The following is a 24,211-nucleotide window of genomic DNA, read 5'->3' as shown; positions in this document are numbered from 1 at the left end:
AGAGTGAAACCCTTCATGGCAGGGGAAGTCAGCAGCTCCTTGCGAGCCCCAGGGGAACTGGTGGCTCCTGGGAGTGCAGTGTGCCTTGTACAGCATGCATTAGACTGGGCAAGAGATGCTTTAGTCAGTGGTAATTCTGTTCCTCCTGTAAGTTTTGGCTTTGCAAGAGCAGTTTTTCTTTTGGACTCCCATCACATAGAGCTTTGTTTGCCGGCAGAGGAGTAATGTGTGAAGGAGTTGCACAAATCAGACGCAGTGCCAGAGAGTCTTTCCTCGCTGTATCCATTTTATCGGCAGATCAGAAATAACTGTGAGACAGTTATTTATAATATTTATATTATATTTATAATATTTATATTTATTTATAATAACCAGACAATTTTTCAGATCGATTCATTACCCATATTTACTTTGGATGGATTGTATCTTCCCTTCTCAAAAGCAAATTGGGAGTTTGCAGGGTAGTTGGAAGGGAGCAGAGAATAGCTGCAGGGCAATTAGCAGGACCTCTTATGAACAGATTTTCTAGTTTCTGTGCATTTTCCCTTAAAAGTTGCAGGTTGCTAGAGCAAAGGCCTTTTAAGTGATGATCCTAGGGCATCTAAAGTAATTGTCCTTCCTCCTATAGGGTAAGTATATCTTGTTGTCTTAACTGTTGTGCAAAACTCAGGAAAAGACTATGACAAGGCATTTAAAATGTGCCTTTCAGACATACTGATTTTTTAAAACCTTTTTTTTTCTCTGTTCAATGTCAGTTTGGCATCTCTGCCATTTTAACATACAGAAATCAGCAGGTGGCAGCGGGCAAGTTTGGTCATTGAACACCTTTGCATGACAGCTGCTCTGACTAAAGAAAGGAGTCGGTGCCATTCATTTTATTTGGCGCTGGGCATGTTTCTCATGTGGCAGGTGGGGTGGCATGGCTGCAACATGCATCACATAGTCGCTGGAAGGTAGTGGAAACCACCCCTTCTTTCTGATCCTATGTGCCAACTGAGAAGCATCCAATTTAGGCAAGATTACTGTGTGATGCTGAATGCCAGCTCCTGTGCCAGTGCTCTGCTGTGGCTGGATTTCCTTGTGACTTCTCAGTCACTGCTAATAATGGCATTGTTGGGTGATTCCATAGTATCCCTGGTTGATGAGTTAAACGTATTGTCAACAATTGTGAGTAAAAAACTTGAGCTTGTTGTTTCCTTTTACTATGTTTATTATGCTTTATGGAAACAAAATAGTGTTTTTACATTTCTCTACGTAGGTGCTGCCTTCACTTTGAAACTCTTTTAGTAACAGATGGAGATTTATGTGCTCTTAAATAGAGACTAGTGGGGTCAGCAATAATACTATGCCTAATGAATGATGGTACTGAGATCCGTTTCAACTTGCAATGCTCTAGATGCCTCTGAAAACCCTACTTTATGTTTTTCCTCTTGCTTTGCCTTTTTTGATGTTAACTTTTGCATTGACCTTTCTGTGAACTATACTAATTTAAAAAATTGATGCTGTGACTTTGCAGGCATTACATTGCACAGGTAATAAGGTAAAAAAATATGTTGTTATAATTGGAAGATGTCATGGTATTTTTTTTAAAAAAAAGCAAGAAGTTTTTTTTTTGAGTGTCCTTTTAAGTTTTTGCAATATATTGTCATATGCTGTCAGAATTTCAGTTTTGTCGTTCTGTCAACTGGTGGGCAGCATGAGGAAGCTGCCATGGGCATTTGAAGCAGTGAAGCAGGTTGTCCAGAGAGGTTGCAGAGCCTCCATCCTTGGGGAGAACTTAAAACTCAGCTGGATGGCACCTGAGCAAGATCAGTCAACTGGGAAGCTGTCCCTGCTTTGAGCAGAGTTTGTGCTCATTGGCCTCCAGAGGTCCCATCCAGCCTAAATTATTCTATGAATCTGTGAAATGCCTACTTTTTTATATTGACTTTGTCAACATGCTGAAATTGGAAATTCAGCCAGCCTCAATACTGATCAGCATTTGCAAGCCTGGGAAAGGAATTCTGACTCTTCTGAAGTAAAAACACTCGATCACCAAATCTACATTGGATTTGAACAGAAAATTAGCATCATAGGGGTAGGCATGTAGTGAAGAGGATTGCTAGTTCAGATGGCAGCAGCATGAGCAGGGCTGAGCATTGAGGAGAAGGATGCAATAGATGCTTTGCCTGTCTGTGCCAGGGCTATCATGGTGGCTGCATATCCTCAGAGGTCTTTGTGGGTCTGCAGTGGTTACTGGTCCACCATCCTTTTGTCTTAGTGTCCTTGTTACTTTCTAAGAATTACTTTCTTCTGCCATCACTTCTACGTCTTCACCAGTTTTAGTTGCTGGCTGCCTCCTGGTCCTGCTAACTTTTTTTCAATACTGAGAGCCAAGCATTGCTTCCCAGGCTTTTCCTCAGCTTCTCCCACAGCCAAAAAATCTCTGTTAGAAAGAAAAAGAGTGTGGTTGAACATGATGTGTCTTTGCTGGATTGTAACAGCTGGCAAAGAAATAAATTTTGCATTCTTCAGCTGTAATTAACTTAATACTTTCCATCCATGATCACCTATTTTTCTCTAGTTGTTTTACAGTGAAGGTGAGAGGAAAAGAATCACGTTTCCGTGTGTCTCACAAGAGTTTGTGAACCATCTTGTTTCTCTTACATTGACATTATTTTTACAGCGTGAGTTAAACTTTGTCTTGGGAAGCAGTGGCGGTAGATGGTCATCTGCCTGTACAGTAGTTTTCTCAGTTGCTAAATCTCTTTGAAGCTGGACTAAGGAAATGTTCAAGAAGTGTTTTGCTTTGAACAGTCTTTCCTTGTTTTAAGGTAAACCTTTGCCCTACTAGGCTTTTTTAATTTGTGACTGAGGCAGATATGTGATGAACGAGGCACTCCACAGTATGGTGGCTGTGCCTTTGTAATTTTCAGTTCAATCACAGGTGTTTGGCTCAGAGTTGTTAAAAATTGTGAAGCAAGGGGGCCGTTTCTGCCTCTCAACGCTGCTTTGGTTTTGCCATACTTGGGAATGCTGCAAAGGAGTTTTGAGCATCTCATTATAAAAGGACATAGATAAATCTGAAAGGATAGAGGGAAGGGTGAAAAAAAAATGATGCATGGCTTGTAGAAAAGGAGACAAAGGGTGGATATAACAGTTTTGAGAGGTAATAATATGGAGGAGGAGGAGGGATTATTTACAGTGCTTGAGACAGCATAACAAGGAGCAACGGCTTGAAACTAAAAAAAGCAAAATTAAATTAGATAGTAGACACTTTTTTCCCTAAGTAGAAGTGCAATTAGCCACGGAGTGACCTGCGTAAGGACAAGGGGGGTAAGTGAAGCATAATCAGGAGAGGTGTTTAAGACTGTGTTAGATTATGATCTCAAGTGATTAATATGGGGGTAAACTCTGATCAATGTGCAGGTTAAACTAGATGACGGAAATCTCCAGCAGCTTTGTCATCTCCTATGTGATTCATTGCTTCTGGCTGTTGTTTGACTGTCTTAAATAAATCATAACGTTACAGAGTTCTGCATCCCTGATTAGATGTTTCCAGTTAATTCTCCAGCTCTGGAGCTGGCAGCTTGCAAAGCTTGCACTTTCCCTGTTCCTGCTTTAAAGCAATATTCGTTTGTCATCTTCGCAGCTTCATGTGTGTGTCTGTATGTGTATGTTGGGGTGTGTTTGGGTGCATGTGAGAGTTAATATCTGAAGTGCCAGACGTGTTTATAGAGTGAAGCACAAACTCTGTCAAAAGTCTAGTATTTCTGTTGTGTTGGTGAAACAGGTAGAACTAGCAGCAATTTTCAGAATTAAGTCTCTAAATGAAGGAGTTCATTTTTTTCTTGTCAGGGCTTTGATCCTGTCTAAAGCTTTGGTGGAAATGTAACAATTAATAGTAGTGTAAAATGATTTGGAAGACCTCAGAGAAGATTGAATTTCTTTTTCTGTGCAGATGATACTGCACAGCTCATCCAGGGCTGTCTTCACCAGAGGCAGGGGCTAGGAAGAGCTTTGTGCAGTGTGTTAGGGAAGTGGGTAAGCCAGGGGACCAGCCGTGACCTACCCAGACCCACTTGCTTTGGGAGAGAAGGTCTGCTCAGCCCCAGGGCTTTTGTGACTGCCTTTTGGCGAGAGAGGTGTATGTGAAAACTCACAGGCAGCTCAGCAGGTATTTCCATCCTTCTTTCACATTTCAGAACAGCTTTTTGCTTTTTCCAAAATTTTGCACCGTTGAGCTTTAGCTTTATGTGTTTGCAGCATCTTTCTGCCTGACTTTTCTCACACCAGGCGACGTTACCAGAAGCAGAGCTACCAGTTAGAATAAGGTATCCGCTGAGCAGCATTTTCTGTGTGCTGAGCAGGCTTTACTGTGTACACTGTCCTAGCACCCAGGTGCTCAGGGTTTCTCTTCCCACCAAAGGTCAGTAGGGCTAGTGGGCAGATCCTATTCTTTGTGGCTTGGATGCTCTTCCTCCATCACACTGGGATTTGCATATGTGCATTTATGTTTACAGAGTTATCTATGCTTGTTCTTTCCATTTGTCATTATGAACACTGAGATAAGGAATAGAGCAGGAGCAGAAGATGTACTAAGAATTTTCTATCCGTGGGCATATTATTGCACTATCTGCGGCTAACCTCTTGTTCCTTTCTGTGTCCTTGAAACAGTTATTATGACTTATCTAAATGTGTGGGGCTTTCTTCTTGTTTTTAGAAAAGATATAAGTGGGGAGTGAAGGAGTACTGCACGCTTCCTTAACTAAGCATTGGCATGATTTCTTGCCTTTTTTTTTCCCCTCGTGCTTTCTTATACAGTGGACACTGCTTTTATTCGCTTTATTTATCAACTAACTTCCTAATTCAGACTACTGGCCCATTTTCCATTTTCAGTAGATTTTTCTCACTGATGTGGGGAGTGAAATACGGTTTTGAAGGTTTCTTTTTTAGGAGTGCTTCTAATTCTTCTTCTTTTGTTGGATTTTTTTTCTGAACTTTGCTAGACTTTCTCTTGAGTTTGAGTACCTCCTAGTCTTAATCAGCGTTGTGAATAGCGCAGTTACTTACGTACAAACATTGTTCATGAAAATCTGTAGTGTGTCTTCTTGGAGAGCTTGTGAAGAGACAGTTAAGCACTGAGCTTCTTTTCTTTTGCAGTGAGATTGGATGCCTAACTATTTCGTGATTTCTTTCTTCCGATTTCTGTCTTTAGTCTCCACTCATACTCTTTCTGTTGCTTACAGAATAGGCCAGCATTTGCTGCCTTGGATGCCCATAGTCACTGGCACAGCTGAACCTCAGCTGATGTATGCTACTGTAGTTCCAGTCGCTGTGTGTTTCTGTCAGTTGTGCATGAACAAACTCCTTCAGTGATCTGTTTGCATTTGCGTGGAAGCAGATTTTGTAAGTGCAAATGGTGTTGGGTCCAAACAACACTGGTAATTGTGTACAAAAGTGATACATGCACACGTGATTTTTGCTCGCTTGCCTAGGCTCAGTGGGTGTCTACAATGGTTCGTTACCACTCCTGGTATTAGTTTTTTCCATCACGTATTAGGTAGACAGAGTGAAAAAGCCCCTCTGTTATTTCTAGTTGGTCTTTATTAGAAACCTCTTGCGTTTCTGTCATCATATAGCTTATAACCAAGCTATGGATTCCAGCTAATTCCAACCATCATCCTACTCCCTTTATTATTTTTAGTTTCAGCCATAATGATTTTATCCCAGTCATATTTCCTCCAAGGTCTCCTATCTCAGACCCTTGTAAAGCCTTCCCTCCCTTCTAATGTTCTCTTTGATCTCTTGTTAATGACTTAAATCCCTCTACATTTAATCCACACTGAGTTTCTTTCTCCTCCTGTCTGTTCGCTTCTTTGTGCCTGCAGGTGTCTGGCCTGATTTCTGTCACTGTCTAGAAATCTTTTTTTCTTTCCTAATGTCTTTTATCTTTTAATTTCTTCCTCTGTTTTTTTTAAATTGTGTTGATTTTAAGTTTTGCTCCCATTAGTAGCATGTTGGACGTGTGAATGCAAAGAGTTGAGTTAAATGTTTGTAAATTTCTTTCTTGAATCAGGTATCTCAAGATGAATAACAACATGCATATGTATATATGCAGACGTAGTAGTGATACTCCCAGCCCATGTACTGACAATTGAAAACAGTACTTGTTTATTATGCTCCTAATTCTATGAAGCACTAATTGTATTGGTCCTGAGCCTGTTAGCTGCCATCTGTGCTAATAATTTTAGATCTGTAAATAATGGTGCTGTCTCAATTCAGTGTGAACAAACATATACTGGAGCATTAAAACAGTGCCTAGCATCTTCACAGATTCAAAGCCATGTTCAAAGATTTTGTGTGCTTTTTCTTTATTAAAGAACTCCATTTACCATTCTTTTTTTTTTTTTTTTTTTTTGCTGATAAAGATTTGGATACACTATAGCTTTATTGTAAAGACCAAAAGTGCAAGTAAGACAAGAACAAGCATTGCCCCCAGCTCATGTAAAAAGATACTTTGCTGTCTGCAGGGCAGAAGATGCTGAAAGAGGAATTTGCTGCTGTAGACATCTTTTTGAGGGCTTGAAGCTTGCATTAAGTGTGGAAATAAAAATTATTTTCTGTAGGTTTTATTTCTTCAGCTGTATTAGGAGTTTTTTTAACTTGAATACTAAACATTTGCAGCACATAATTTTTATTAAGCGTACAGTAAATGTGAACAAAATGTGCCTTCTCCAGTTCTCCTGAAATCGGTGGTATTTCAGCTCCTCTTAGCTGAGTTGGACTGGGGCTCTGTGTGTGGCTGAGAAACTTACTATGCCAAGCTGTAGTCTGGCTGGGATTTCTCCCTCCTTGTTACTCTCTCCCAAATCCCATTTTCCTATGAAAATAGTTTTGTGTTAAGTTTAGAATTAACCTAAAATCTTAAATTTGGGAGGTTTCTTTTATTGTATTTGGGAACGCTTGCACAGAGTTAACAGACATTTGACCCATTAAGGAATAATAATTCTACATGTGGAAGAAAGGAAGAAATGCTCAATATTTTTTTCCTGATCTTTGCTTTGAAGAAAGGCAAGGGATATTGCTGTATATGGAGAAGGTCACATCCTGCTTTCATTTCCAGCAGTGACTGAAATCGGCAGGACTGGATTACTTGCATGCAGTATATAAAAAAACCAAACCAAACCAAACCAAAAAAAAGAACAGAAAACTTGTCTGATGGTCTCTCTGGTCCATTTGTGTTGATTTCCAGTAAGTCTTTTAACACTAGGGAAATTCCTGTGATACAGAAGAAAGCTGATGTCAGTGGTTAAGAAAAGCGAGTGCAGTAGGATGAGTACTACAGATTTGTCGGGCTGACACTGTTTTTTGTGAAAACAGTGGAACAGTCCATGGCAGACATGTGGGAGAGGAAAAAATGCAGTTGTCAAAGGGTGCTCACACGATATGTGTTAACTGAAATTTATGGGAAAAGATTCCGTCAAGTAAGTAGTCTTTTATCGTTACAAAATTGCTTGACAAAGTCACATATTGATGCCACCAGATTCTGCAAATAATTTGATTTTTTTATTCCTTGTCATCTTGATTAGGAAACTGAATTGACAGAAAATCAATATTATATGTGTTACATGGTTTTAAGAAGGCTGATCCTAATAGTTTGAAAATGTAGGTCTGAGTGTGGAATCTAACGCAGTGGGTTTTTTGGGGAAGTCTCACAGGGACCTGCTCTTATCTGTAAGATATGTGGTCTTCCCATCAGTGTCTTGAAAGCAAGCCTGGAGTCACCACAGGTTGTCCTGATACGTGATGGAACAGTGCATGGACTGGCAAGCAGTGGAGAAAAGAGAAGTAAACTGTAGGAGAGCTTGGCTAGATGAATAGCTGCAAGAGCTGCTTTAACCTGTAGCAGAAGTGAAAAATGGAGGAGTCTGTTCCTGAGAAACATTGTCACTGCAGGGGAGCTCGTGGCCATAAGGGTACTACGCTGAATGTTAGTGGTTCTCAGTGGAAAAGGATGACCAAGGACTGGTACAGCCTTTTCAGACAGACATGTGATGATAGCAGCGAGGCTTTTGTGCCTGTAACTGGTGAGGTGCCTGTGGGACTAATGGGACTTCTTCCCTGGTGACATTGTACATACAGGAAATTGGATCATCAGTGGATATTGGATGGGAGGTTGGTGGTGATTGTTAAGTAAGCATATCACACCAATCTCAGGACCACCACTGAGCGAAAAAGTATGGGAAGCTGGGAGAGGGGACAAGGGAGGTACCGCATTTGTTTCTCCCGTTCATACTGTTCCGTAGATTTATCTTCAGAGCTGGTGATGGGGATATAACCATGGTCTGAGCCAGCACACTTGGGCTTTAACTTGGAGGGGCTCAGGCAGGAGACATACAAATGATTAGAAGACTAGAAAACATGTCCTGAGATGAGAGCGACCATTTGTTTTGCCCTGTAGTGGGCAAAGAATCCACCTAAGATTTAATTAATTGTTTCATGGGATGGGTTGACATTGTGAACAGAAGCATCATGTGGATGCAGAATCCCAAGAAAAGCTTGTGTGTTAGGTACATCTGCAGTGGGTCTCAAGTAAGATGATAACTAACAGCCTTCATTCTAGGATCTCCTGGGTTTGTTTCAAATGTGCTGCCCGTGCTGCTTAACTTTTATCCTAGAATGCCTCTTTCTGGCAAATATTATTCTTGGAAAGGTGTGCTGTCCCACTTATGACTGGTTTACCCTTATAGGTAGAACTGGAAAAGGTTATTCCACTTTGTTCGTTGATGACTCCAGTGGTATTGATAAAGGGAAGAAGGAGGTAATACTCCTTCCTTCAGGGTGAAAATGAACATTATCCTGGCAGTGGAGTGAACCTTGAGAAGCAGGAAAGCGCAACCATTGACATCTTCGTTGATGAAGCCATCTCCTGCCTCTGGGACCTCTGCCCTACTGACACCGCTGCCACTATGCCTGCTCCTCACCGATAACATCTGACGGAACACATGGTCAGGGTGTTTTGTCTGACAAGCAGTATTGCGGGACACCCCAACTGTGTGCTAACTGTTAGAGAGCCATTGCAGGAAAGGTGCAATGACTAGATGTTTTGTCTTAGGGTGGTGGGAGGAGGTGAAAAGTGTGGTAGGAGTTGGCAGATGATCAATGCCGAGCTGAGGTATACCTGTGATAAAGAGGAGGGGTAAATCATACCCTGTGCACTTCAGCTACAGGGAAGAGGCCAGGTGCCAGGAAGAGGCCAGGTGCCTGCAAGAGTCTCAGAGTTGTTGGACCACACATTTTTTTCTTTTTTTTTTAATTCTTTTTTTAGTGTGTGTTCCTGATTTGAGAAGAAAGATGTATCTCTGTTGTTCCCTGGGTACTGTCAGAGAGGTGCCTGTGGACTGTGGTGGCAAGAACCTGTTTTGGCTATGATTTATCCTCTTTAGCCTGAAGACACAGCTGCTATTAGCCCACGTCTGATGTGGCTGATAGCAGATTTTTTGACCTTTCGCTCTAATAGATGATAATTCAGAGCACAGCTGGGAATCCAGGGCTGTTTGGGCAGGTGATCCTGTAAAAGGAGAAAAAAAGAACCACTGGATTTGGCATTTGAGCTTGAGATGGAGTCACACTGTTGTTGGCAATTGGGAGAGAAAGGGAGAAACATGTTTTTCCTGAAAGTTTTCTGTTCAAAACAATTAAGCGAACTGCAGAGGTGATTTTCTGTAGGTGAATGACAGTAGGACAGCCCGATACATCTCAGAAATAGGGCCCCAGGACAGTGGTATGAGTGCAGGCTCCCTTCCTGCTCTACGGACCCAGCTCTTCACGTGTATCTTCTGGCTTGTCTCTAATGCAGAATGACTCTCTCTTTCTTGAACTGTTAAGGTCTCCCTCCTCACTGCTTAAGAGCAACCACAGAGCAATGGGCCAGAGGTACAGAAATTGTAGAGAAATACGGAGAAGGGTTTTGTCTTCACGGCAGTGGCTTGGGTTGCCATCTCTTAGGGCTTGAATTCACAGGTGCTTTTAGGAGTCCAGGATCCCTGTGTTTTGGGTTTTTTTCAGGCAGAAGGCTTTCACTGGCAAACATGAAAGGCTTGATTCTGCATACTTTATGCTACAGTAGTTTATACTGTATATTTCTAGTCCAGAGTGAGCACCTTACCCTTGAGGATTTCTTTTATGTGTCATGATAGCAGGAAAGTAGCTCAGATTTTCTTGTATTCTTCACACAATTCAAAAGCTTGCAGTTGGTTTTTTTTTCCACTAGAATTTGCTAAATTGTTATTTCTTAACTATTTCTCTCCAGATGGGGGTGTGTGTTGAGAGTTCTATACATATGAGCACCTGGAAGAAAAGTGTTACAATAAAGCACCCTCTGTAGTATATTGATAAAAAGAGGAGTAAGGAGAAAACAAAAATTAGGATGGAACGACTTTGGTCTCTTGTTTTCTTGGGAGCTGTGCTTCTCTGTAAGGTCCAGTTCCAGTGTCCTTGTGAAGAAGTGGGACATAGTCCGTGGACTTGAAATGCAGTGAGGCTGTTAGCAGAAGCAAATGGTACTGGGCAACAGGTCAGTGTCTAGTACTTAGCTGGGGATTTTGAGATCAGTGGAGATGAAAAACTGGTTCTTTGCATATTTATGTTGATGTCTATAGAAGACAATCTGTGCAAATGTTGTGTTGGATCAAATTTACCTGTTAGGAACCTGTGCTGCCTTGACAGAAGCTGTAACTTGGTGATAGGGGTTGTTTAAAGCACCCTCTCTGCTTGCTAAAGGAGCAGTAAATGGGAATTCTGTGTGAAAGAGCTCAGCAGTTCACAAATGTGAAAAGAAGCTGAAATGATGGAATCTGACTCGGGAGGGAAAAGAGAAACAGAAAAGGTGGCAGTGGAGAGGAAAGCAGCTGAGACCTTCTCCAGAGCCTGATGTTCTGGTGTAGCCATTTGTTGCTGTTGTGTTCCTCAGATTCACATTGAGAGACTCCAGTCTCTTCCCATTCCTTCGTTCTGTTACTGAAGAAGTTTCCTTTTCTTCTCTCATTTTAGCGAAATTTGGGAGTGGAAATAGAGAAAATGTTAGTGTGTAAGATTTGTATGGTTATCAGTGTAATGTTTTGCATGGTGTCACTATGCAGGGTACAAATAATAAGTCACACACTGCATGCTTAGACAATTTACTGCTGGCTTTTTTTTACATGCAGTGACAAGTGCTCAAAAGGTCAAAAAAGCTTCCTTAACAAATTTGATAAGATAATGCAGTGAGCTGTAACAGCATAAAGTCCTGGGGGCCATAGACCAGAATAGAAGAAATAATTATGCATGGTAATGGGTAATTACAGATAATGGCCTTTTTTGGGGGTGGCAGAAAATACTTAGCCCCACATCCTTGCCTGGAATGAACATTGTCTAGCACATTAACTTTATAGCAAGCTAAAAGTTCAATGCTGGAATCAAGGATAATCCGCAACTTCTGGTGGGAAGAGAACAGAAATACTCCTCTCAAAGGCAGAGCAAGCACACTGGTTTTGTTTCTGGGGAGGCAGAGTATCTCAGCAGAAAGTAAGTAATGGTGCCAGCTTTCTTTGACATCTGAAATAGCTCTGTCATGATTGTCTGGTGGGAGAAACGTATTGTTCCAGTGCTTCTGATTATGATGTTAGGGAGTGATTTCACACCAGCCTCATTCAAGGCTACTGTCCGACCTCAAAGCCAGCTATGTATTGAACTAATGTGTTGTGAGACTTAATATTGCCAAACCAGTTAATAGGAGGGTACTGATGCTTTATGTACTGAGCAAGGAGAATTTTTCAGGTGCAGATCCAAGAATCTTTTGAGATGTGAAGATGTTTCTGTCTGAATAATTAATTTTTGGCATTGTCATGGCATCACCATCTCCTGCCACAAAAGCTGGCTTGCAGGAAGGTATTAACACCACAGTGATGAAAACAGTTACTCTGAATTGTGAAATACAGAAGACGTAAACTACCAGACTCAGCTCTCTCACTGGGCAATGGCTGTGCCTTCCTCCTCCTTGAGTAAATGTGTTATTTAAGTAGTCACAGTTCATCTGCATCTTCAGTGTCATGTCTGTGCATGCACTGAAACTGTAGGCATAGAAGAAATAAAACAGGCTAACCATAGGTGTATGTAAGAACTTGTGACAATAAGTGGGGACAGTGAAATTCTCTCAATTGCTACACTGCGTATTCAGAATCCCTTTTCTGAAACAAGTAATCAGATGGGAGACTAATCAACTGTTGTGGCCACAACAGTAATTGAACCATGTCACTTCACACTCCCAGACACAGAAATGTGACTGTGTGCTTTCCTGATTTTTAAATCAGTTCCTGATGTGTGTCTGTCTCATGCTGACTAATATTCTCCCCCAGATTCCTGAGTGTGGTCCTGTAACCATTCCTGGTAAGAAATATGGTGCTACCACTTTGTTTTAGATGCTGAGAAACTTTATTATTATGGACTCTGTGCCATTTGATGTCAGCATCAGAGGCTTGCCTAGGCATGTTTAAATTACCGTTATCAGTATATAATAAGATATATTAACTAGCCCTTAGCAGTACCAATAGGAACAGAAAATACTCGATGTCTATATACAAAATGAATGAATGTATCAAACAGAACTTTGGTGTTTGCATTTCTCAGTATATATGCTTAAAACCACATTTGCATCTGTTAAATAGAGATGATAATTTAAGGTCCGTTCCAACCCAGACCGTTCTATGATTCTGTGATAGCAATTCCTGTAAATTCCCTGGCCTTTCTCCTCCTCCCAAAAAGTAAAAAGGGAAAGAATGATCTATATACTGGCTTCTGTGTTAAATTTGCCATGCCTATCCACAATTCATGGAAGTCACTGTAGCTTTGTTGAAGTAGGCGGTCTGAGACTGGTTTATAGTAACTAAGGACTGGACCACTGTTTTTCACCATGCTCTGCTAGGTGAAGGCAGGAGCCTCTCATAGATTATTTGAAGTATAAGACCCATATGTGTACCTGACCCCAACTACTCACCTTCCTTAAAGAAAATCCCAGACATCCTGAAATGAATTACTGGTTAACTACTATTAATATGACATAGAGCTGGAGAGTCGTCTACAACACTGCAAGATCAATAACTGTATTTATCGTGCATCATATTGATCTTCTGTGAAAGAGTGGGCTATATTTCACACTGTGTACATAGTGCAAAAAAAAGTAGCATCAGTTCTTTACAGGAATTAGTAAAGAAATAGAAAAGAGCTCAGATATCCAAGGGCACAACTACATGAAGGGGTACTGTTGTCTCACTGCAAGAGCTTTGCTAACAAGTGGAAGCCCTCTGATGGCCCTACGTTGTAGATCTAGTGTTCTAAAAACTGAGTGAGAATTTTAACCACTAATTGTTTTGGTTTGCTCTTCTCATTTATGTTCCTTCTTGTACAGGTTCAGTCCTATATTTTTAGTCATGTGCTGTTTACGACTTGCAAAATGTTAAAATTTGTGGCTGGTGGCAGGGGGAAAGGCCCAGGAGCCCTGGCCAGTTTTTCCGTGCAGAAGGTGAAGATAGCCAAGGCGTGAGCCCAGCTCCTGCTGCAACCCTCTTGTTTTAAAGGGCAGGTGGAGAGGCAGAGTGGGAGTCTGATGACGCAGCAGTGGTTGGCTTGTTGAGAGCTTAATTCTTCTAGAAAATTGCTCCCCTTAGAGCAATGAACTTCAGGGCTGCCCCTTGTGCAGGTGTTGTAATGTGGTGAGCTCTGAGGCAGGGGAGGACCCTCTCCTTGCCTGCAGAACCATTCAGCTGTGTTGAATTACATTTGAGGAGGGCAGGGAGGGGAGCACCAGCAGAAAGCTGTTTTCTTAACCTTGATATTCTCATTTCTGGCAGAAAATGCAGCCACAGGCTGACAGCCTTCCTTGAGGAAGACACCATATTCTTTGAGCATCTGGAGGTGAGGCTGTGGGAAGATTCAGCCTGTAGGTGGGAGTCAAGAATTACAGGTACAGGCCAAAGACCAATGAGAAGAGTCCCAGTTAGTTAAAACGTAGTTACATCCATTGCTTCCAGGAGATTTGCCCTGTTCTGCAGGTGGTGGCTGTGCTTAGCAGTGCTGTGGTCCAGAAGCACTACACTTGACTGCCAGCTGGCTAGCAGACTTCAGCTGGAGACAACCAGCATGGGTAGGGCAAAAACTCCCTTGGGCATACAATAAATAAGAAATCTTTTCTGGCAGATCTTGGAATGCCTTGTTTTATCTTTAGAAGAGCTTAGCGGGGTTCTTCTGCCTTTAATTCTGCTCCCCTTGGCACTTAGCACTTCTTTGAAGGTACCCTATGTAGGTACTAGCTAGTTTCACCTGCTTTTCTTCCTGAGCTTTCATTGCTCAGAAAACAAAGTGAAGACTTTCAGAGCTTTCTACATTAATAGCAAAACTCTTTGATACACCAAGAGGAAGACACAAAACAAACTTGGGTAACTCCTGCCTGACATCTTTCTTGGGGCTATTATTTCATATGTGCCTATTGTCCGTGCTGCTTCATCTCCATACCAATAGTACTTGAAAGCCTATCAATATGCTTTAAGCCACATCCTTTTCTCCTCTAAAGCAGAGTTAGACAACATCATGGGAAGGGGAGGAGCTTCTTGCAGAAGGAGTCATTGTGCTGCTAACACTGTAAGGGTTGGTGCAGAGCAAGGTTACAGGGATGTGAGCTAGAACCAGAGCTGCGGAGATGGTGGGATTTATGGTTGCTCCCCTGTTGAATATGTAAATGTGTATTCTATTTGCTGTGTGGCAGGTTTTTTGCTGTGTCTGGTTTGGATAGTCTGCTGATGGCAATGTGTCAGAGAGAGCTTGGCTGTAAAACAATAGCGACAAATACCTTCCTTTTTCATCCTTGCAAAAACTGCAAGGCACTGGTTGTCTGGAGTGTGGAAAATGGGACTTAAAACATCCTCTGAGGAAACCCTCCATCTTAAGGAGCAAGGAGGGAAGCAGGCCTTTATGGAGACAGCCTGCAGGGAGTGCAGCTTGCTGGCATCCTGTCTAGAGTCACTCCAGATTGCAGGCAGCAAGTCACGAGCAATCCCCTCTTCCTCCTCTTTTGCCAGTGGTGTAGGAGCTTGTTCTGCCCCGTGATTTTGTAGGTAAATGAGCTAAATTTGGGTATGGAGGCTTGGCAAGGATGGAGTGCTGTACTGCTCAGAGGTAGTGTTGGTTGACCATGCGGTGCATTCCCTGCTGTTGCTTCTCCTGGGTTTGTGGCTTTTTGCTCTTTCTGAAGGCATGTTCAGAAAGTGTCCTCTCACCTGCAGGATACTTGGTATAGAGGAGTCATCCTGCAGCTAGAGCCTTTTCCGCTTCAAGAGAGTTAAAAGAGACTTTGCACACTCTTACAGTTTAAAAATAATAGAGAGTTGCATCCTTAGCTGAATAATCATCATATCAACTGACATTGCTTGAGGACTCAGAGCATTGTCTTAACCCACCGTTGGTTTTGTCTCTGATTTTGCAGTCTGTGGTGTTTGTAGGTGGTGGTCTTAGGTTTTGAGTGGATGTCAGTCCAGTTGAGTCTCTATCAAACGTCCAAATGTTTCCATTTCAGCTCCCACCTCTTCCTGTTTACTACTCTCTGTCTGGCCTTCAGAAGAAGTAGTAGCTCTTTAGAAGGTGAAAGGCAACGATCTTCATGGAGCCTCCTGTTTCATAACGTCTTGTTTATTCTTTTTTCCAGAGGGACGGATGCTTATTCAAGACATCCCTTCCATCCCCAGCAGAGGGCACTTGGAGAGCACGTCTGATTTGGTTGTGGACTCCACCTACTACAGCAGTTTCTACCAGCCATCCCTGTATCCTTACTATAACAACCTGTACAACTACTCCCAGTACCAAGTGGCAGTGGCTAGTGAGCCTTCCTCAAGTGAGGTGGGGGGTACAGTTGTAGGGTCGGCCATGAAAAACACCCTTCGAAGCCTCCCAGCAACATACATGCCAAGCCAGTCGGGAAAACAGTGGCAGGTATGATGTTACAGAAGTGTAACACAGAGGAGTGAGGTGGACAATACACTGTTTCTTGGGCATGATTCTGACGTCCTGTTTGCTGATTTCAGGGCAGAACCAGATTCCAGGGTGGGATTAAGACCCATGTGAGAAAGGTTAGTCGGAATGGGTGGTTATGATGCAACACAACAAAAGCAATGGTATGGGTATAGGTAGGTTGTCACAAGCACAGGAAAAGGGCACCCACTGGATTTTATCTTCTGAGTTACATCATAGTAGATTAAGTTTTCTGGATAAAAGAGTCCAATTGAATTACCCAACATAGCATCCTGGGATCTTCAGGTGTAATTTCTGAGAGGCTTTGCTCTTCAGGAACCTGTTTTTTTTCCATCTGAAGTGACCCAGGAGACCATGCTGTTGAGACCATGCTGTTGTGCTGTGGATTGGTAGCAGTCAGTTGAATTTGATGTGGCATGTTGCTAAGGGTGTGTTCTTGCAGTGTTAGCTCCTGGGCTTGTGGGTTTGGGATAGCTCAGGTTACAGGCTGTAGCCTGAGAGGTTCATTCCAGAGCTCTGTGTATTTTGTTAATTAAGGTATATAGCCAAACAACCCCTCTCACTCTACAGTTTGGTAATTGTAGCCTCTTACTCAGTACTGTTCAGAGACTAGAAAAAAAAAAGGGAAATCTTCCAAATCAAAGGATTCTTGTAAATGGAGCCATTTCAGTGCCCCTGAGTCTCTTCGGTCTTGGACTGCAGTGGTGCTTTTCTGTCTGAGATTGAACTCAGGAGGCTACACTCTCTGTGTCTGTGTACACCCATCTCCCTTGTGCAAGGGCAGGAGAAGGCAGACCACTTCTGTAGAGCATCAAGAGAGGGCAGGCTGCCTTCTGCAAAGGCTCTGTTGTGAAACCATTCGACGCTTAAAGGTTAAGTGTCCACCAAAACCTCCTTTCTGAAGGGAGCAAATGGATCATCCCCTTTGCTGACAGAGAATTGTTGTAGAAATTCTGACGTAGGGACCACTTCTGAAAGGGCATTTTGACTTCTGATACTGAGGAGCTGAAACTAAAATCAGGGTGATCACAGATACTGTAGCAGCCCAAATCACCTTCAGTGATGAAGCTTTCCTATCTTTAAACGTGTTTTTCGTGGGAAAATCTCTCTAAAAATGTGGAGGCCTTCTGGGGCAACCACTTGCAGATCCCTGAATTTTAAGATCATGGGCTTACAGTAGCATCCATTTAGTACTATCCCATGTCCCTTTTCTGTTGTGCATACAGGTGTATGGGGAAAAGAGCTGTCTGTGTTGGTTCTGCTGTGTGAGCCCACACCACAAGAGCTGCTTTTGTAAGTGCATTGATAGGTTTCATTGCAATCACCTTCAAATATGTGGAGGTAACCTATGGCATCCTTTCTAGCTGCTGAATTTGGTCACCAGACCAGGGTGAGAACTAGCTGAGGCAAGCTGAGGACTGTTTTTTTGTGTGGAAATGAGGTGAGGGGCCAGTACTTGTTTGGCTTTCTCATTTTGGTTCACTTGAGTTAACTTGGCGTGTCATAGCAGAGTATTTCAGATAGACAGTTACTTCAAAGATTTTGTAGTACCTGTCTTGTTAAGAGTGTGTTGCAGAGCTGACGCTTGGAGACATTGTCACAACTCAGATGAGGGGGCAACAACGTTTGTCTTGTGAAAATAAAGTTCTTGCAGGCTGTTAATCCCAAACTTCACCATTCCTCCAGCCAGCAGAGAGTTCTGCGATTTTACATACTTGGAAAAAAGGGAAGTGAATTACAGATTGTCATGGTTTAGCCCCAGCCCAGCTAAATTGCGGCAGCTGAAACTGTGCGGTTGGGCTCTCAACTCCCTTCCTCCTCTCCCCAGGGAAAGGGGAAAGGAAAATGAGAGGGAAAATACTTGAGGGTGAAACCAAAGCTACAGCTTTAATGAAGTAGTAGTAGTACTGATATGTACTACTTTTATCATTACTATTACTATATTAATACTACATGTATACTATTACTACATTAATACTACATTACTATATTAATACTACATGTATTAATGATAATAATAATAATAACAACAATAATAATCTATAGAAATAACATGAGATCACGCCCCCACCCCTTGTGATAGCTGTACATCACAACGAATACTGTAGAGCAGACAGAGGGAATAGGTCCATGGCTAGAGGGGAGCTGGACTTGGGAACACACGGATCTGGGATCAGGAGCAACCAGACAGATGAGATCCTCACTGGATGTCAGCCATGACAGAAGAGCATGAGACCCTCGTGATCTCTCAGTTTTTTACCAATTATAACTTATATGGGATGGAATACTGTGTTTGTGAGTTTAGGGTCACCTGCCCTATTTCCCCCTCCTCACAGGTGCGGTCCCCTTCCACCAGCTCGAGAATGGCCTTGGTTAAGTATAAGCATCGGCCTTTTTGCTTACCCTGTGTGCCCTGTGTTACCACTTTTAGAGAATGACACTGTCACAAAAACATGCAGTTAGTTTTCAAAAAATTAAGTTACTTACAGCAATCGAGCTAGTCACAAACCTGACTCTAATTTAGCTCAAACCACAACACGGTTATTGACTGTCCTAGTGCATAGTATTTGAGGAAGAGATACACAAGGGCATGTTAAAGTATGCTAAACCTTAGAGTGAAGATGGTGTCTTCTCAGTTCCATTGTCATGTGCTATCATTTGAAACTAGGCTATCTGTGTAAGAAGTCTTGGCCTAGAGGGTCTGTTGTCTCACCGTGAGATTGGCTATTTCTTGTCAGACCTTTGACACCTCTTAAAGAAATAAAAGCAGTAGTGTATTTTCTACATATTTTTCGCTTGGGGCCATGCAGAATCTGTCACCAGCTTCTGCTTGAGTGCCAGTCAAATTAGTGGGATACTGAAGAGGAAATCAAAGAAAAAGCAGGTGATTGTTGTCTAAAAGGAACAGTTTCCTTCCACCAGCAGGATCCAAGCACTGGGTGTTCATTCCCACCTTTTGGAATGTATCACGTGGTTCTGTTCACCTCCATATGAATTTAGTGATTTGCCTCAGCTAAGATTTTAATTTTTCTTGGCCAAAACTTTGGAATCTCACAGTGCTGTTGTGAGATGTCTGTGCAGAGAGACTAGATGCAATGCTTTCTGCCTGCAGAAATGACATCTCCCTAGTTTCTGAATGGCCAAACCCAGGATTCAGCTCTGCTGTTCACTATGGCAAAGTGTAGTTGAAGGTCAGTGTCGTGTAACTTACAAGCTGTTTCTCAGAGGCTGATCTGCAAGGATTGTCATTCCTGGAAGAATTACAAATCATGGAGTTTGCTTACTGTTATGACAGCATAACATTGCACAAATAATCATAAAAAGTTTTAGTGAGAGCTAAGCTAGATAATGTTTGATGGTTGTAATGATGCCAAGGTTGTAAAACACTGTGAGGCACTGAAGATGGTTTGTTTTAAGGGGAACAAGCTCTCAGCTGCTGGACGTGGTTAAGCACTGATTCTGCACATGGAAAGTAACCATTATGGGAAGATCACAGAAGTAGAGCATTAAGTAGAGAAGGATGAATGAGTTTCTCTGACAGGCACAGTAAGGTGTTACAGGAGAGTTGCAAAGCATGATCTGTGAAGAGGAATCAGACCTTGCTTACACCTTCAAGGGGTTTTGCTGGCAAACCTATGCAAGCTGATTCTCTAGAGGAATGTGGAGCTATATCTAGACCGGGGTTTTTGCTGTACTGACTGAGTTTATTTTTCACATGTGCAGCCTTAACCAGTCTTCCAATATGAGTGAGTCTGCTCATGTGCCTGGTAGTTCCATAGCTATTTTGATCAAGGTTTTTGAGTTTTGCTTCTTTACCAAAACGGTAGCTGTGCAGTGCTTGCAGGGCAGTTTACTGAGCTGAAAGCCCGCAGGAGGGTTTTTATTGATATAACCATCCATATGCTTGCTGAAAGGTATCGTAGTTTAAGCAGTATCGAAAAGGCCTCTGCCTTTTCCAGGCTTGCTTTGATGGAGGCTTGCTTGTCCTAGAATAACTGTAACCATACAAGGAGAATTGCATACTTAAAGTAAGACAACTTCTGGATGCACACAAAGCTTTGAGCAGCCCAACTGCCTGGTGTTTCAGAATTTAAGGAGCAAGGGAGAAAAGCCAGGGAGGAAACATGTGAGTATGTGTGGGATGGGATGAGGATTAATGCATCATTGAGCCTTGGCAAATAAACTGAATCACTGAATCTTTAATGTAGATTAATGTCAGATTTCATTAGTCTTTGTTCTGTGCAAAGGCTTGCGTACTTGATTGGATTCATAGAGGAGGAAATCTTTTAGAAATGTCTGTGTAGGTTTTGTTATTTGTATACAGTTATCCCCGGAAGCTGCGTCCATCATGATTTGGTAAGCATAATGACGATGATAGTTTTGGTCAAGACACCTTCAGTTGTTTATATGGTGCTTTTGCCAGATCTAAGGCAGATAATCCAATATGTACAGTGTTGCACCTGAAGAAAAGACAAGCTTAGATTGGAGAGGTTTTGGTGGTTACAGTGCAGTGCAATTTTGTGTGAGCATCTGGCCTCTCCCTTGAAGCTCTCATAATTGTTCACTACAAGAGGAATTTATGTGCCTTTGATAACAGCTAAATGAGTTCACCAACATTAGTACTATAAGTCAGAGAATATTGATACAGGGAAGTTGGTGCTTCTGAAACTGGTGTCACTGCAACCTGCTTAGGGACAGTGTCTGGAAAATGATGGGGTGACTGCAGTTTTTTCTGTCATGGGAAGGGAAGAGTAAAACCTGGATGGACATGTCCAAATCTGACCAGGTGTAGTTCTCCAAGCCAGCAATAAAACTGCTGGTGTGTGATCCACAGCATAAGGATAACTGTGATTCCTTGTGAGTCAGTGTCCTCCTGAGAGTTAAAACTCTTCTGGTTCCTACAGCCAGACCGTTAAAAATCTGGGAGATGCACAGTGTACCCCCACACCTGGGTACCAGTGGATGTGTTTTCTTTGTTACTCTGGTAACTCCAGGAGTCCTGCTTCAGAGGAAGGTTATGGCTAACCAGGAGGTTTTGAACAAACTTCTGAATTTAATGTAGCTTCTATTTCATGCTCTTGAGGGGTTTTTTTCCCTCCTTCCTTTCTTCTTCTTCTATTATTTTTAATGCAGATTTGTAAATCAATAGTCTCAGTTCCAAAACCTCAACTTTTTTGCTCTTTCCTTAAACCAGTTCATAGCAAACCCCTGAAATAAGTGTTGATGAGGGTCAGACTGAGAGATTTTAGCTGATTTTCTGATGTGGGAGTTAAATTTACCGATTGGAAGTGAAATATTTAGCATTGCTGTGGTAGGAAACTTTCTTTTAAAGATTTCTTTAAAAATAGCAAACGTATAGAACTGTGTTTTACTAAATCCAGAAAAGTGTGTCTGTGATAGGGCAGCTAACAGTTTAAACTCTTAAGAATAGCTGCTTACTAGTAAAAAAGATTGCTCTTTTCAATGTCCAAAACGTGTTTCTAGTTTCTGGCATAGTTTTCCCTCCCAGAGGCCTGGCCTTGTTACAGAAATGTGCAGTCTAACACTCCAGAAATAGGTGTACAATGTGTGTGTGTAGATATATCCGCATTGTGCAAGTCACCTGACACAGTCCCAGTTTTATGTGTAAGCAGTGTATTATATACTGTATTCATAACATACCCTTCACACTACAGATTTATGCTAAAAGTATCCTAATGTTTCTGACAGCTCATGTGTGACATGAATGCAATCCATATTTCTTGGAGGAGCTAATCTAAGCGGTTTATTTTCCAATACTGCTGATAGGGCTATATCTCTAGGTGTCACCGCAGTTGAGATTCTGATGGTAACATATTGTTTATGGGTCACTGCCTTTGTCTAAAAGAATAGGTTGGAACAGAATAGCAAAGGTTAATTAAGTTTGTCTATCAAGGAGGGACAGATATAGATGTCTCTTGTATTTTCTGTGTTAGAATCAAAGTAAGTCAAGGCAGGGTATCATAGAGTCTTTTTTTCCTTGTGCTGGAAAATATGCTTAGCTGGTTTTAGGAATGAAACAAAGCCACCTTGGGCAGTGCAAGCACCCCGCTACGTAAGGGGGGTCAGTTCATGTGCAGCAGCATTGCGAGGTGGGAGAGTAGCAGCAACCTTGATTTACAGCAGGGGAAACTGAGGCAGGGAACTGTTAAATAACTTGCTCACAGTCACACAGCCCACAGGTGACAGAGTGGAGATTCCTGGTGTCTGGATTTCCAGTTGGGTGCCCAGCTGATGCCTTCGTGCTTTGTGTCAAAAACCAACCCGTGAATTTTGTTGTTTGCAAACAACACATAAATGTAAAATGCAGTATTGTGCATATTGTGTATGTCTTTATTTTTAAGATCAGGGCAGAAGGAAGAGGCTATATTAAAACTTTGAACAGAGTTTCTCTCATATTTCCATGTTTACTGGCTTTGTTTTAAGGCAGCTACTGGTGAGTCATGGGTGAGACAACGGGATGGAAAGCATGGGTGAAATGATTTAGCCAAGATTGTGTGACGCCTCAGTGGCAAAGCCAAAGAATAGTACTTTGATCTCCCCATAGTCAGGATCAGATGTAGAATGTGAGGGTACTGCTAAGATTAGCACTGGCTTGCTTGCAAGAAGGCTGCTTCTACTATGAAAGAATTACATGGCTGATGTTTTTTCTGAATAAATCGTCTGGGAAGGGCAAGACCATTTTGTAATCAGAGGCTGGAAGGAGAAGTGAGCCACGACTTGTGCTTGCCTTGCCTGTTTTTTGTTTCTGGTCTGGCCAACTCCTCTCCTCAGCTCTTCCTCTACAAAGATGTGTAGAAGTTATGACGGTGCTGCCAGGAGCTTGCAAGGAGGAGGTGGGCTTTATGTTGCTCTTCCACCAGCTGTTGAGAAAGCTTTTCATAAGAATGGTCTGAACTGATGCAAGAGCATTTTCTTTATGCTTCCACGGCTTTTGCTACATAATCTGTCGCTGTTGGGCACAGCTGGAGGGCTGCACTGACTGTTGTCAGTGGTGGAGAAATCCTGCTCCCAGTTTGCTTGTTCGTGGACAAGCTGTAGCTGCCTCCTGATTCCCTGCGTTGGCTTTACAAGGGAACAGGGAGAGTATTTCCACTGCATGCATGGTCTTTTAATCAGGCCATATTGTTTTGTTCGTGAGCTGTTAGTATCCCACTCTTGCTTGCAGTACATCCTTTTAAAAGTTGCTGAGTTTCCCCCCTATTGTACAGTTTAGGGGAATGGGTAAATGTTGAGTAGGCCAAATGTGCTTTTCTGATGGTCTGTGTCTCCCACTGAAGTCATAGAGGTAATTGGTGAATCAGTCCTGCAGCTGGGGCAGGGCACGAGTGATGTGTGGTACGGATGCACTGTGAGTAACTCAGTTATTCCACTCAGGAGCTTTGCTTGCTCCCTGCAGAGAGCAAAAGCACATGCCCTTCCTTTCCACACCACTTCCTCGCCTAAAACATCCTTCTCAGGGCGCATAGCCTCAGGGAGCATAGCCTGCAGTGATACAAACCAGAGTGGCCTGTAGAACTATGCCAGCCCTTAACCTCTCTTGGCCTTGCTTTAGGGCTGGAAAGGGCAAGGGAGGCAGTAGGAGACACCAGAGGGTCAGGCATCTCCCCCCGGTGATTCTTGCATGACCCCAGCATTCTCCCAGGACAGAACTTGGGGTGAGATCCCAAACCCAGCACGTGGCTGCAGTGTTTGTAAGACTGAACTGCCCTGGGTTATAGATAATCTGAATATCCCAGGCCCTCTGCAGGGCTCTTTTTATCTCCCTTTTTGGCATCCAAAAATGTGCAAGGACTCTCCAGAATTGAGGGAGTTAATACAGAACAAATGCCCCTTCTCATTGGGTAATGGTCTCCTAAGCTCCCTTTTTAATGCAGCGCTAAGGTCAAGAATTTTTATGACTGGTTGTTTTTTATTGTTACTGTAAAATAGGATTGCTAAGCACTATAAAAAGGAAACCTTATGGTTCAGATTTACTACAGTGTGTATTCTAAACAGTTTAATAAAACCAAAAGCTTTTAGATTTTCTTCAGTGGTTAATACACAGCATATTCTTCGCAGAGCCAAGCCTCTGGCTGTTGGTTGAACTGTGGTTCATAGACTTGGTATGGGTAATAAGATTATAAAACATGTCTCTTGCTAGCCAGCTACCACA

At 42.3% G+C, this 24,211-nt stretch overlaps 1 protein-coding gene across 1 annotated transcript in view; it reads left to right on the top strand.

Annotated features, from left to right (window-relative positions):
- DMRT1 (doublesex and mab-3 related transcription factor 1) overlaps positions 1-24,211 on the top strand; it is a 60,861-nt gene that overhangs the window by 5,796 nt on the left and 30,854 nt on the right. Inside the window, exon 3 of the mRNA XM_054055522.1 lies at positions 15,716-15,999. Coding sequence (XP_053911497.1) covers positions 15,716-15,999 — 284 coding nt within the window. The remainder of the gene's footprint in view (positions 1-15,715; positions 16,000-24,211) is intronic.

This window comes from Cuculus canorus, chromosome Z (assembly GCF_017976375.1).
Source record: "Cuculus canorus isolate bCucCan1 chromosome Z, bCucCan1.pri, whole genome shotgun sequence".
NCBI lineage: Eukaryota > Metazoa > Chordata > Aves > Cuculiformes > Cuculidae > Cuculus > Cuculus canorus.
The sequence above is the reverse complement of the archived record's forward strand: the minus strand, read 5'-3'. Positions and strand labels throughout refer to the sequence as shown.